Consider the following 15,547-nt stretch of genomic DNA (forward strand, 5'->3'; position numbering starts at 1 on the left):
CTTATGTCTCAGGCCATGTGTCCTGACTCTTTCCCTGCCTCTTTCCTCCCACTCAGATCCTGGAAACTCCCCATCCAGAGTCTCTTCTTCTTCCTCTTCTTCCACTGCGGGGGACAACGGCATAGAGCACCTCCTGCAGAAGCAGCAGCACTGCACCAGTAGCCCAGCCTGCAATCCGGAATTCCCGTCCCCACGCTCTGCCAGCACCTTGCCTCGGAGCTGTGCCTCGTCTGCCGGCGGAGACAGAGACAGAGACAGAGACAGAGACAGAGACAGAGACAGAGACAGAGACAGAGACAGAGACAGAGACAGAGACAGAGAGAGCCAGCTGGACAGCCTGATGCTGCAGCACTGTGACGTGGAGAGGAGGAAGGAGGTGCTCCTCGACCACCTGAGGCAGAAATACCCTCAGCATGCTGCTTTCCTCATGGGACACCAGGACCACAGGAAGGAGCAGGTGAGGCTGGATGTTGCTCTGGTTGCTGTCCAGACACAGAAGCTTCTGGGTTTGTGTTTTTTCGGAACGCTGCTTTCATAATTTGCTCAGACTCTATAAATCATACAAAGGTTTTTAGCACAACGTTATTTATGGTTGAACTTGTAATGAGGATGAATCAGAACTGTTCAATTAGCCCCAGTGCTTCTTACTTAATATTTCTCTTTAAAACCACGAAGAAAAGTTATATATCACTTGTCGCGGGATCACAGTAGCTGTTAATATTTTAGAATGTGTTAAACACATTTCTGGTCTCCAAATTAAAAACGGGAGCAAAATGCTATTTCTGCTATGAGCCACAACATTAAGGCCACGGGCAGGAGAGGTGCTCCGGGGAACTGCTTGGATGTGTTCCAGCTAACAATCAGCAAAAACTCCACACTGTTGTTGAAAACACTCTGGAAAAGGTTCAAACATATGAGAGACTTGGAAAGTGGAGAAATCATAGTAGACATCTGCAAATCTGCAGCTCAGCAGAGTGTGGTACTGGATCTGAGGCCGTAGGTCCAGAGACTCTAAACAAAAGACTGTAAGTCCATTATTTCCCACCTGGGTGCCAAACCCAGCTTAGATTCAGGGGCTGCCCCACACCAGCTTGCTGGTTCACCTAAATGTGCTATTTCTGGCCTGTCATCTCCATGAGGCGGTTTTAGAAGTGTGAAAACAGGTGTTTTTGAACACGAGTTGCAGAGTGGGGAAATTCGTTCGAAATCGTTTTGCTTGGTGTGGATGTGGCCTCAAACTCACACCAACTATGGGTCAATGAGTGACTGGAACTGACGCCAGCCGGAAGCCCGTGACTGTAAAAAACAAGCGAACGCCGGCTCCTCCACGCTTTCTGGATGTGACCAGCTGTTGAGAAACTCAGTTCTGAGCCGCAGACCCTGAAAAGAGGCAAAATTCAAACGTTTGAATCCACGGCCAACGAGTCTGCAGTTTCACGCTTTGCTGCCTGGGGTGCTTCGTTTGATGGCCTGTGGATCCCCGGGAGACGTCACGGCAACCAGCTGATTCTCTGCCCTCATCTGCACACGTCAAGTTCCCCCCGTCCTCCAGAAGAGACCTGCCTCTTCACCTGACTGGACTCAATGGTTCCTTCACAGTCGCTGCAGGGGGGGCCATAGAAGACCGATTTCATACGGGACCAACCGTACCAACACGAAACACGTCACCGTGGTGACGGACGCACGCGACTTCACGGAGTTAGCCTGAAGCAATTTGCTGTGCTTGTTGGTTGTCCCATTACTGAACATAGAAGGACAAACCGTATGTACATTTTAAATTAAATAAAGCAAAGTAATGTTCAGAAGAAATTCATAGCGTTGAAATGAGACGGTTTGTAACAACATCATTAAAACTATTCTGTCGATAAGCCCTCATTGACCCTTGAATCGACACAGTTCAGTTTGTGACTCAGTAGGTTTGTTCTTTTCTCAGAACGTTCCATGACATAATAGATGGATCTGTCGGTGTAACGTCCCTCGCTGACACGGTGTAGATGCACAGAGGTCGGCTGTGACTGTCCAGGCCTCCGGTCACAGAACATTTCACATTCAGCTGCTTTACATAAACTTAAAACGTCGTCTCAGACTTCTGGGACGAGATGATGAAACTGTGCGGACATTTGGTTTTCACATATTCTCAGTCCTCATCACTCTCTCAGGAAATGTTCTCCTTTACTTATATTTCTGCAGTTTTCAGCTTCCTCAACTCGACCCGAACAACTCTATTTATTTCTACTGGTTTCCCTTCGCGAAACCAGTTGCATTTTAGAGAAAAAACAAATGAATCACAACCTTTCAGGATCACAACCTTTAAGTTAGAAAAAAAACAACAACATGTTAATTAAATCAGTCTGAATCAGTTCACCAGATTCATTATGTACATCACTTTAAGTCAAGTCAAGTCAAAGTCAAGTTGATGATCAATACTACAGTATGTACAGGACATACAGAGTTTTGAAATGCCATTTTTCTCTGGCCCGTGGTGCCAGAGAACACAGTCACATAACTCACAGCAACATACATACAGTAAACATAAAAATATAAAATTAATAATGTGAAATAACATTACAAGTGAAATGTTCATCTTAACCAGTTGCTGGTTAAAAAGTATACCCAATCATCAGATTAAACCTCATTAATTGATTTTAACCTCCAGTTTCAAGCTATACAGAGCATTTCTTTCACATTTATGATGGTTTTTATATTATTATTATTAATAATAATAATAATAATAATAATAACAAGTATTACTATTATTGCTATTATTGTTGTTATCATTATTATTATTATTATTATTATTATTATTATTATTATTATTATTATTAGGGTTGTCAAAATCGATCATCTCATCTCATTAAAATGTTTTCTACAATGAAGTCATCTCAGAATGACTGGATGGACATAAAGTATTATGCACACTCAGCAGGAAGGAGTTTTCTCTTCACATTAACGTGAAGCAACGTTAGTCGGGGATTCTGCTGACGGTGCTCAGTTGCAGTCAACATTGTAAACAAGAAGCGTTCTGCTTTCCTGGTCTCACTGATCAATTCATGTAAACCCCCAGAGAACATTAAGGGGGTCCCATAAAATGTTTGCAAAGTCACAAACTGATGCAACATAAATGTTTGTGACCTCTGGTTGGCATGATCATCAGTATAGATCACCAGCATAGATCACCAGTATAGATCACCAGTATAGATCTCCAGTATAGATCACCAGCATAGATCACCAGTATAGATCACCAGTATAGATCACCAGTATAGATCACCATTATAGATCACCAGTATAGATCACCAGCATAGATCACCAGTATAGATCACCAGTATAGATCACCAGTATAGATCACCATTATAGATCACCAGTATAGATCACCAGTACAGATCACCAGCATAGATCACCAGTATAGATCACCAGTATAGATCACCAGTATAGATCACCATTATAGATCACCAGTATAGATCACCAGCATAGATCATCAGTATAGATCACCAGCATAGATCACCATTATAGATCACCAGTATAGATCACCAGTATAGATCACCAGTATAGATCACCAGTATAGATCACCAGTACAGATCACCAGCATAGATCACCAGTATAGATCACCAGTATAGATCACCAGTATAGATCACCAGTATAGATCACCAGTACAGATCACCAGCATAGATCACCAGCATAGATCACCAGCATAGATCACCAGTATAGATCACCAGTATAGATCACCAGCATAGATCACCAGTATAGATCACCAGCATAGATCACTGGTATAGATCACCAGTATAGATCACCAGCATAGATCACCAGTATAGATCACCAGCATAGATCACCAGTATAGATCACCAGTATAGATCACCAGTATAGATCACCAGCATAGATCACCAGTATAGATCACCAGTATAGATCACCAGCATAGAGCACCAGTATAGATCACCAGTATAGATCACCAGCATAGATCACCTTATAGATCACCAGCATAGATCACCAGTATAGATCACCAGCATAGATCACCAGTATAGATCACCAGCATAGATCACCAGCATAGAGCACCAGCATAGATCACCAGTACAGATCACCAGCATAGATCACCAGTGTAGATCACCAGCATAGATCACCCGAATAGATCACCAGCATAGATCACCAGTACAGATCACCAGTACAGATCACCTTATAGATCACCAGTACAGATCACCAGCATAGATCACCAGTATAGATCACCAGCATAGATCACCAGCATAGAGCACCAGTATAGATCACCAGTATAGATCACCAGCATAGATCACCTTATAGATCACCAGCATAGATCACCAGTATAGATCACCAGCATAGATCACCAACATAGATCACCAGTACAGATCACCAGCATAGATCACCAGTATAGATCACCAGCATAGATCACCAGCATAGATCACCTTATAGATCACCAGTATAGATCACCAGTATAGATCACCAGCATAGATCACCAGTATAGATCACCAGCATAGATCACCAGTACAGATCACCAGTATAGATCACCAGTATAGATCACCAGCATAGATCACCTTATAGATCACCAGTACAGATCACCAGTATAGATCACCAGTATAGATCACCAGTATAAATCACCAGCATAGATCACCAGTACAGATCACCAGTACAGATCACCTTATAGATCACCAGTACAGATCACCAGCATAGATCACCAGTATAGATCACCAGCATAGATCACCAGCATAGAGCACCAGTATAGATCACCAGTATAGATCACCAGCATAGATCACCTTATAGATCACCAGCATAGATCACCAGTATAGATCACCAGCATAGATCACCAACATAGATCACCAGTACAGATCACCAGCATAGATCACCAGTATAGATCACCAGCATAGATCACCAGCATAGAGCACCAGCATAGATCACCAGTACAGATCACCAGCATAGATCACCAGTATAGATCACCAGCATAGATCACCAGCATAGATCACCAGCATAGATCACCAGTACAGATCACCAGTACAGATCACCAGCATAGATCACCAGCATAGATCACCTTATAGATCACCAGTATAGATCACCAGTATAGATCACCAGCATAGATCACCAGTATAGATCACCAGCATAGATCACCAGTACAGATCATTAGTATAGATCACCAGTATAGATCCCCAGCATAGATCACCTTATAGATCACCAGTACAGATCACCAGTATAGATCACCAGTATAGATCACCAGTATAAATCACCAGCATAGATCACCAGTATAGATCACCAGCATAGATCGCCAGTATAGATCACCAGTATAGATCACCAGCATAGATCACCAGCATAGATCACCAGTATAGATCACCAGCATAGATCACCAGTACAGATCACCAGCATAGATCACCAGTATAGATCACCAGCATAGATCACCAGTATAGATCACCAGCATAGATCACCAGCATAGATCACCAGTACAGATCACCAGCATAGATCACCAGCATAGATCACCAGTACAGACCACCAGTATAGATCACCAGTATAGATCACCAGCATAGATCACCTTATAGATCACCAGTACAGATCACCAGTACAGATCACCAGCATAGATCACCAGCATAGAGCACCAGTATAGATCACCAGCATAGATCACCAGTATAGATCACCAGCATAGATCGCCAGTATAGATCACCAGTATAGATCACCAGCATAGATCACCAGCAAAGATCACCAGTATAGATCACCAGCATAGATCACAGCATAGATCACCAGTACAGATCGCCAGTATAGATCACCATTATAGATCACCAGCATAGATCACCTTATAGATCACCAGTACAGATCACCAGTATAGATCACCAGTATAAATCACCAGCATAGATCACCAGTATAGATCACCAGCATAGATCACCTTATAGATCACCAGCATAGATCACCAGTATAGATCACCAGTAGAGATCACCAGTATAGATCACCAGTATATATCACCAGTAGAGATCACCAGCATAGATCACCAGTAGAGATCACCAGTATAGATCACCAGTATAGATCACCAGTAGAGATCACCAGTATAGATCACCAGTATAGATCACCAGTATAGATCACCAGCATAGATCACCAGTATAGATCACCAGCATAGATCACCAGCATAGATCACCAGTATAGATCACCAGCATTGATCACCAGTATAGATCACCTGCATAGATCACCAGTATAGATCACCAGTATAGCTCACCAGTAGAGATCACCAGTAGAGATCACCAGTATAGATCACCAGTAGAGATCACCAGTATAGATCACCAGTATAGATCACCAGCATATATCACCAGTATAGATCACCAGTATAGATCACCAGTAGAGATCACCAGTATAGATCACCAGTATAGATCACCAGTAGAGATCACCAGTATAGATCACCAGTATAGATCACCAGTATAGATCACCAGCATAGATCACCAGCATAGATCACCAGTATAGATCACCAGCATTGATCACCAGTATAGATCACCTGCATAGATCACCAGCATAGATCACCAGTATAGATCACCTGCATAGATCACCAGTATAGATCACCAGTATAGATCACCAGTAGAGATCACCAGTATAGATCACCAGTATAGATCACCAGTAGAGATCACCAGTATAGATCACCAGTATAGATCACCAGCATAGATCACCAGCATAGATCACCAGTATAGATCACCAGCATTGATCACCAGTATAGATCACCTGCATAGATCACCAGCATAGATCACCAGTATAGATCACCTGCATAGATCACCAGTATAGATCACCAGTATAGATCACCAGTATAGATCACCAGTATAGATCACCAGCATAGATCACCTGCATAGATCACCAGCATAGATCACCAGTATAGATCACCTGCATAGATCACCAGTATAGATCACCAGTATAGATCACCAGCATGGCCTCTGAGACATACTGAACTCTGGACCCTGGTAGGTTCAGGTTGAAGGGGAAAAGCGATTCGAAAAACTCTGAATACATTTTTATGTGTTTTTGGCGAAAGATTTTATTCTTTCAAACAAGCCATAATCTTAAAAAATAAAAATAATCATTCAGTCCTTAAAATGAAATCTGAAACAGATTAAATCTTCTTGTCTTGTCGTCATTAAAAGCTGAGCAACAAACTTCAGCACAAGTTGAACCGGTTGTAATGTTGTCTTTTGATGAGATTGCTCAAAACATTCCTCTGATAATGATGAGAGGAGATAAAAGGACATTTCGGAGAGATTTAATCAAAATCAATGTTAAATTTGCAGTCTTACATGACTGATAAAAACACAGCAGATGAGTTGTTTATAGGTCAGATCGCTATCGGCCTAAACTCTACAAACCTTCAGGGCCTGAATGTCAACAAATGTCACTGACATGACCAGATGAACACTTATTTTAGCTCTATTATATTACGATTTGTGTCCAACACTGTTTCAAAGCAAAGGAGGAAAAGGGATTATTTTACAGTCTCACTCCATTAAAAGAAGACAAAAATATAAAAATGATAATTTCTTGACGTTTATATGGTGATTGTTCTTCACAATCTGATGGTGAAACGTCAGTAGAATTCATCAAAGCTACATGGAATTATATTCATTATTACAAAATATATAGATTTTTAACTATTAACGTGACTGATTGTATTAAGTAACTTCCTTATGTTTTTACATTTCCTACAGACTAATTATAAAACATTGTACATGAACAGTAGATACATAGAGATATTAAAGCTAGATTACACTTTCTTTTAAAAGTAACACAAATATTGTTCTGTATAATATCTTCTATTTGCGACTTTAGCTCAGTTTTTCTGTGAGTGTAGAAAAATGCTAAATACCATCATGCACAGTAATATTTCCATTAAATGAGGTCATTTCTACAAGTAAGAACTTAAATCGTTGATCTTTAAAGGAGGTTTTTTTTTTGCTTTGAATTGTAAAACATGAGATGTCAAATTTAAAACAGATTCTTATTGTTTGTTACAAAGTTAAAAGAGCTGCTCCTTGCTTCATTCTTCCATGAAGTCTGAACTCTTCATTCTGAGAAGTATTTTAATTGTTTCCTGAATGGAGTTGATTCCATGTCTGCTCTGAGCTGAGAAGAGGAAAAGAAAAGCAAAGTTCGGCTCGTCAAACCGGTAAATCCAGCAGTATTTGTCGAGGTGGAGCTGAGTTCTATCAGCAGGGGAGGAGAGGTGGAGTCTCACCGACAGTTAGCTGCCGCATGACACACACACTCAGACACACATACACATATATATATATACACACACACACACACACAGGTGAAATAGAGAGGACAGACGCCGTAGACACACACACCTACACACACACACACCTCTGGACTGTATTTCTCTTCCCAGCTGCTGGACACTGACACTCGACAGGCAGACTTGTACCTGCAGGCTCCGCCCCCTCAGGTGAGCTCGCCCTCTCTATGTGGGCAACATGATTCTGCTGAGGTGGTACACACACACACACACACACACACACACACACACACACACACACACACACACACACACACACACACACACACACTGTGGTTGGTTTTTAACCTGCTCAACTGGAAAACCTGCCCGTGTGTACACCTGGACCAACGGACCGCTCCATCACTGACTGTGTGTGTGTGTGTGTGTGTGTGTGTGTGTGTGTGTGTGTGTGTGGGTGTGTGGTGGTGGTGGTGGTGGGTCTGACTTGGTGTCTGTTTGGTGAATTGTCCACATAATTTTTTCTCCCCGGCGTTTTTAAAAAAACCATTCCGGCCACACAACACTGTGAGCATGGCGCAACACATTGTAATACATATGCCAGGCCTTGAGGGGGCAGTGTAACTCTCCTAATACACTTATAAAGGCAGAAGAAGAACATGGAACACGGAAGGAGACTCCTGCTTCTCCTCGTACCAGAGAAATCCAACATATTGCCTTATTAAACCTTCTTCCACCAGTCGCTTCTGTAGCACGATCTGGGGAATGTAGTCCGCCATTGTTGTTGTTATGTGATGTCGCGGAGCGGGAAAGGGGGTGGTGATGACATCATCTTTTCCCACACAAGTGGATCTTTGACCGTCCAGAGATCGAAGCCGAGATGGCATTTTAAAATGTCCTCCCTCTAGAAACTGTGTTAGAAAAAAGTTTTCGGGTTCCTAAAACTGCAATATTTGCAAACAGCCAAAAACGATGCATTAACAAGGAACTGTGTTCTCGTGTGGGCAGGCTCATTTTCTGTGTGTGTATTTAATCAGGCATTTGAATGAGCTTTTGTGGACCTTCAGTGAATTTGTTCCTCAGCTCTCCACATCGTGTTTTTAGCCGATGATCATCCTCCTTTGTTTTCTTCATCTCACACTCTCTGAATTCTTTCTGAAGCGCTAAACTTCTTAATTGTGCGATGTAGATCTTTCTTTGGGCGACATTTAGCTCATGCTGTCAGTTGGTTATGACAGTAATGGAGGTTGTTTTTCTGTGTAGCAGCATTCTGTTGTCATACTGTGACATCTAGTGGTCACACATGGTAACCAGTATGTTTCAATATATCAGTCGCTCTTGACCAGTCAAACAACAAGCAAAAAAGTGTGAATGATAGTCAAGAAAATATGGTATTGTCAAAAAAAACTGGTGGAGTGAGACGCAGCTCGTTTCGTGAAAAGAAAGTGAAGAAGCAGAAGGTTTAAAGGTGAACACAGTTGTGGTTGAAGCTCTTGAATCCAGTTCTGTATTCCACATGTTTACTTCTGCAACTAGGCAGTAAAAGAAGATTTAAAATGACAGACGGTTGCTATAGTGTCTCAACACTGCCACCCAATGTCCAACCGAGGCATGACTTAAATACAGATTGTGTCGCTTTAAGTTCTCTTGTATCTGGAGTTATTTTATACGTTCAGTTCATGTGATACAATAAATTCCAACATTAAACTGAGTATTTGTACCACGTGGCGACTGAACAAGACTAGAAAGAAGCCAGAAGCTGATGTTTCGGCCCAGCCTACATTCTCATCATTCTGGGCCTGCTGGCAGAATAAACTGCCTCACAAACACTAACCCTAACCCTTCCGTCCTAAAAGTGACTTGTTTCTCGTGTATGAGCGACCTGACGTCAGAGACTTAACCGCACAGAGGGAGAGAAGACTCCAGAGAGGACTCCAGAGAGGACTCAGAGAGGACTCAGAGAGGACTCCAGTGAGGACTTAAGAGAGGACGTCAGAGAGGATTCCAGAGAGGACTCCAGAGAGGACTTAAGAGAGGACTTCAGAGAGGACTCCAGAGAGGACTTAAGAGAGGAGTCCAGAGAGGACTCCAGAGAGGACTTAAGAGAGGACTTAAGAGAGGAGTCCAGAGAGGACTCCAGAGAGGACTTAAGAGAGGACTTAAGAGAGGAGTCCAGAGAGGAATCCAGAGAGGACTTAAGAGAGGACTTAAGAGAGGACTCCAGAGAGGACTCCAGAGAGGACTTAAGAGAGGACTTAAGAGAGGACTCCAGAGAGGACTTAAGAGAGGACTCCAGAGAAGAGTCCAGAGAAGAGTCCAGAGAGGACTCCAGAGAGGACTTAAGAGAGGACTTAAGAGAGGACTCCAGAGAAGAGTCCAGAGAGGACTCCAGAGAGGACTTAAGAGAGGAGTCCAGAGAGGACTCCAGAGAGGACTTAAGAGAGGACTTAAGAGAGGAGTCCAGAGAGGAATCCAGAGAGGACTTAAGAGAGGACTTAAGAGAGGACTCCAGAGAGGACTCCAGAGAGGACTTAAGAGAGGACTTAAGAGAGGACTCCAGAGAGGACTTAAGAGAGGACTCCAGAGAAGAGTCCAGAGAGGAGTCCAGAGAGGACTCCAGAGAGGACTCAAGAGAGGACTTAAGAGAGGACTTAAGAGAGGACTCCAGAGAAGAGTCCAGAGAGGAGTCCAGAGAAGAGTCCAGAGAGGAGTCCAGAGAGGACTCCAGAGAGGACTCCAGAGAGGACTTTGCTGAAAAGCTTTGTTGTTCTGCTGCTGCTCTTTGACTCACGTTAGGCTGGACTGACGTCAGACCCAGGGGACGACACTAATGTCTATCATCAGACCTTCTTTCAGACATTGTTGGAACAGTTTCCTACAATGTGATTTAGCCCACAGTGTGACAGCTGATAATAATGACAACTCACCTCTAATTTGACCAAAAAGTCTCCATTCCACTGCGTAACATTCAATCATGGATGCATGCTGTGCCCATAAAAACTGAGAAGTCTTTCCCCTCACAGGCAAAATGTCCTTTTCCCCTCCTCAAACAATATAAATAGAATATCCAGCATGAGGTAAATCTGGCCTGTCAGCTTCCCCCAGGTCTCTAATTAACACTTCTCACAGCTTATGTTGTCATTTTTAAGTCATAAAAAAAACACTTAGCAGGATTTAGCGTGTGTGTGTGTGTGCGTGCGTGCGTGCGTGCGTGCGTGCGTGCGTGCGTGCGTGTGTGTGTGTGTGTGCGTGCGTGCGTGTGTGTGTGTGAGACCAGAAGTGCCAGTTTGACTTCACATGCAGAACAATTAGATCTCTACAGAGCCGAACTGGTAAAATTAGAATCTATAAACAATCACAATTTCATTCAGTGTTTTTCCTCAAAAGCTGATAAAGTTGATGTTTACAAGCAGTAAAATGTCGTTTTTAACGATACAAAATACCACGAAATATCCCAAATCCATGTTTTCTATCTAAAACAAGTCTTTTTAGCTATAAATCAATTGACCGTTTCTTCTTTATTTGGTCGTCCAAATCTTCATTAATGTCTGAAATCGTCTTTGCAGCTCGATGTTGCAGTGAGTTTTCTGCAGCCGCTAGCATGCAGTTCCGTTTGTGCACCTTGCAGGTGACTCACTAAGAATAACAGCGTCACGCGCAAACAGGAGCGTTTAACCAGGTATTTGTGTGTTTAAAACCCTGTTTACCAGTCAGACTGAGGCATCACTCCTGTGTTTGCTTATTGACGTTCCCTGTGGAGCGATCGGCCCGAGCAACTTCATGCTTCTGTGTGCCAAACTGACATTTTTGTCCTCCATTGTCCATACAGTGAAAGTCATATCTGAATGAATGAATAAAGGTTTATTCGGTTACAAAACATTGAACAAAATGTATGTACAGCAAATTCATTTCAAACAGGGAAGGTTAACCGAGAAGGTGTCGGCTGCAGCTCATTGTTCCCACCCTACCTGACAGTCTTTGTGCTGTCGCTATTGCTCAGTTAGCTTATTCAATAAACTTTGTGGGACTTTTGTGGTTTTTACCTCGTATTATGAAGGATTATTACCACTAAAGTGTCAGATTAGATGACTTTACCTTGATTTCTCCCTCAATTTAGTTTTTCTTTTGCTCAGGCAATGGCTGAAAAGTTGGGTGTTGCTGCTGTAGCAGTTATCTGGTGTCTTAAAACCTTCTGAAATGTTGTAATATGGATATGAAGAAAATCTCCAATACAATCCAGGTCTCTTGTGTGTGGCTTACACAACCACATCCAAAGCTTCTCTAAATGTCAGATAGGTGTGTGTGTGTGTGTGTGTGTGTGTGTGTGTGTGTGTGTGTGTGTGTGTGTGTGTGTGTGTGTGTGTGTGTGTGTGTGTGTGTGTGTGTGTGTGTGTGTGTGTGTGCTGGTTTGTCCGTTCAGGGTGTGACCGGCTGCCGTCACACGTTGTGAGCTGGGATCGTCTCCAGCGCCAACACACACGTCTTAAAGAGGTCATGGCTGCTCTAACCTGTTCACGTCACATTCAAACTCGCCTGCAGCTGCTCTGATGATCCACGCACCAATCAGGATGCTGTTGGAATGGGCAGGTGACTCTCTTATACTCGTTGATCTCTTATCAGAGCAGGTTAGTTATCCAGCACAAGTTACCAGGGTAATTTATCCCGGTAAGAAGTGAACCAGTGTGGGGAACCCAGAGTTAACCCTGAAGTTACACTGAAAAGAAAGAATTCTGCTTCAGGCCTCTCATGTGTCTCTAAATGCCAATCCATGTTGAAGCTCAGTGATGTTGAACACGTACGTGTTTATTCCCTTTGTATTTCTGCCCTCCTTCTCTCCGTATTTCTCCAAAACTTAAAGAACTGTTGGTGCGACCAACCATGCAGTACCACCAGTAGCCACAGGGGACATGATTGACTGATTGAGACTCAAACAAAGAAACAAAGTTGCTTTAATTTCTGCATTGTATTTTACAACCAACTGTTTTATTCCCCTTCCTAAACATGATTACCGTCACGTCAACGGACATTATGTTTATTAACACAGTATTAGCTGCTCAGTGCTGCCCCCCTAGTGGCGGTCAAGTGCAACATCCAATGTAAAGGGTGTATGAAGGCAGTAATGAAAACGTCCTTTTCATGACTTTGGGAAAGCATAAAAGAGCCTTTCATCCTCATTTGTGCCGTCTTGTTGAATAAATGTTCTGAAGGTCCTGGAGGGGTGTTATTAGGTCCTCTGTATGAAGCCTGACCACCAGTCTCAAGAGAAGAATAAGAAAGAGAGGAAATGTATAAAGACATCCAATGTAATTTCTATTATATAACTATTATATTGCACTTGAAATTGTTTTTGAATGTGCTCACTGTTGTTTTATAAGTGAAAGTAATCAGCACAACAACCATCATCAAGCAGAGGAGCTGTCAAATACTTCAACTGCTTCTGATCTGAAACATCAGTCGTCTCTATTGTCATCGTTAAAAACAGCAAAACTAAGAGCAGTCTGTGCATGCGCCACAGCATGATTATTTAAAAAGAAATATAAAAACACTTTGATATGGAGTAAAAGCCATTTCTCAGTCAGTTTGTTCTGGCTTTTAGAAGCTTGTGGCAGAGGGGAGCTGTGGGATCGGGGTTGCAGGGTGGGATCTGTCTGAGACGAGGAGCAGTGGAAGCTGTAAAGTCCCTCTGGTTTACAGGAGGGGCAGCCAGTGATCAGCTGGGGAGAACATCTGGAGTTCTCTTCTGTCTGCTGCTGGAGAAACACACAAAGCGTCCGTCACAACTTTCTCTCTGGAGCCACAGTAACAACACCAGCACTTCCTCAGTGAGGTGCTTGTTCCTCAGAGTCCATCATGGAATAAAGTCTGTGCCGGGCCTTGTCCATGTTGGTTCTGGTCAGACCCGGCTCCAGCTCAGTACGGGGGGGGGGGGGGGCTGCATAGTATGAAAAAACTTAGGCAGCCCAATAATCTGAACCACATAGAAGAGTGATAAGACACAAGTTGCAATGACACACTGCTACAAGTAAATAGACAGATAATTATACAATTTAATAGTTTGTTTTCCCTTTGTCCATTTTATGCTGCTGTGAGTGAGATGGTGGACTTTCCACTCCTGTTGAACTGGTCTCTCAGGGGGCTTTTCCGCCTGAAAGAACCAGGTTCTAGTTCGGAGCCAGGGCCAGCGTTCGCACCAGTTCTTTGTCTTTCTTAACAGGGGCTAAACTGGTGCTACGCTGGCTCCACTTCTTTCCTGGGCCAGCAAGGAACCATTCTGGAGCCTGACACGTCATCAGGTGGGGGCGGAGTTACCGCCGGAGTGATCGCCACTTACAAGGCGGAATAAACGTCACCTGCTTCTCCGGTTCAGCCCGAGCCGGCAGATGCTCCTTGGCTTCTCCGGCTATCTGCTTCCTGCTGCCAGGATGCAGGGACGTCACAGACGGTGTAGTTTTGTTTGGGCTTGTTTCGCCATTTTCATTGTGATATCAGTGATACGTTAGAGGTCACTGAAAATATACAGCCGCCGACTACTTTAGGTGGCGGATTGATACGATTACTTCAGGTGCGTGATCATGTGGGGTCAGGTTCTCCTATTCATACAGACCCAGGACCAAGAAGCTGGAGAACCTCTCCACCAATGAACAGGAGCTGAATGTCTTTTCTCCTTGCACCACACCGATGACTGCACTGGATTGGCAATGGCTATGGCAATGTTGTCCTCTTGGATCTGTTGGACTCGTTGGCAAACCGTTGAGGGTCGAATCCAGGGAGAAGTCCAGAGGCTATGTGGATTCTGACCAGGTCCTCAAAGTACTTCATGATGATCGGTGGGAGAGCCACAGGATGATACTTTCTGAATCTGCTGCTGGTGTTATTCTTGGGATGATGATGGAGAACTTCAAGTTAAGTCAAGACCTCTATTTGTCACAAGCATAATTATACACAGTGTGACATGCAGTGAAATGTGTTTTAGCACCACATTTGCTGACGTGTTCTGATGTTGTAGTTGCAAAGCATCTATTTGGGATCAGCGCCAGTGTTGCACTGCTCAGTTCGTTGGCATAGGTCACAGCAGTCGCCACCATCACCCAAACATCTGACACTGTCTGGATTTTATTGCAGGTTGTCTTTGGTCGCAGGACCGTCACAACGTCCGCCTTTGAACCGGAGTCACAGTGCGACGTTGCATAATCGATTCAGAGCCAAAAACAATGATATCGCCACGATTTTTTCAAAATTATAATCTTTCATCTGGGATGACGGAATATTGCCCAGCTTGTAGCAGGCATTAGAAGAAAGACAGTCGGTGTTGCAGTCAATGTTTCCAAAAGTTGACATCACACTGAGACTGTTTGACTT

General features: G+C 43.3%; 1 protein-coding gene across 1 annotated transcript in view; it reads left to right on the forward strand.

The window, feature by feature from the left end:
• Window positions 1-340: 340 nt before the first annotated feature.
• The window catches only part of LOC308135568 (uncharacterized protein), a gene marked incomplete at its 5' end in the record, with an annotated part of 73,376 nt that continues 58,169 nt past the window's right edge, over window positions 341-15,547 (forward strand). Inside the window, 1 exon segment of the mRNA XM_080503619.1 lies at window positions 341-457. Coding sequence (XP_080359745.1) covers window positions 341-457 — 117 coding nt within the window.

Source organism: Blennius ocellaris (genome assembly GCF_963422515.1).
Source record: "Blennius ocellaris genome assembly, chromosome: 10".
Lineage (NCBI taxonomy): Eukaryota > Metazoa > Chordata > Actinopteri > Blenniiformes > Blenniidae > Blennius > Blennius ocellaris.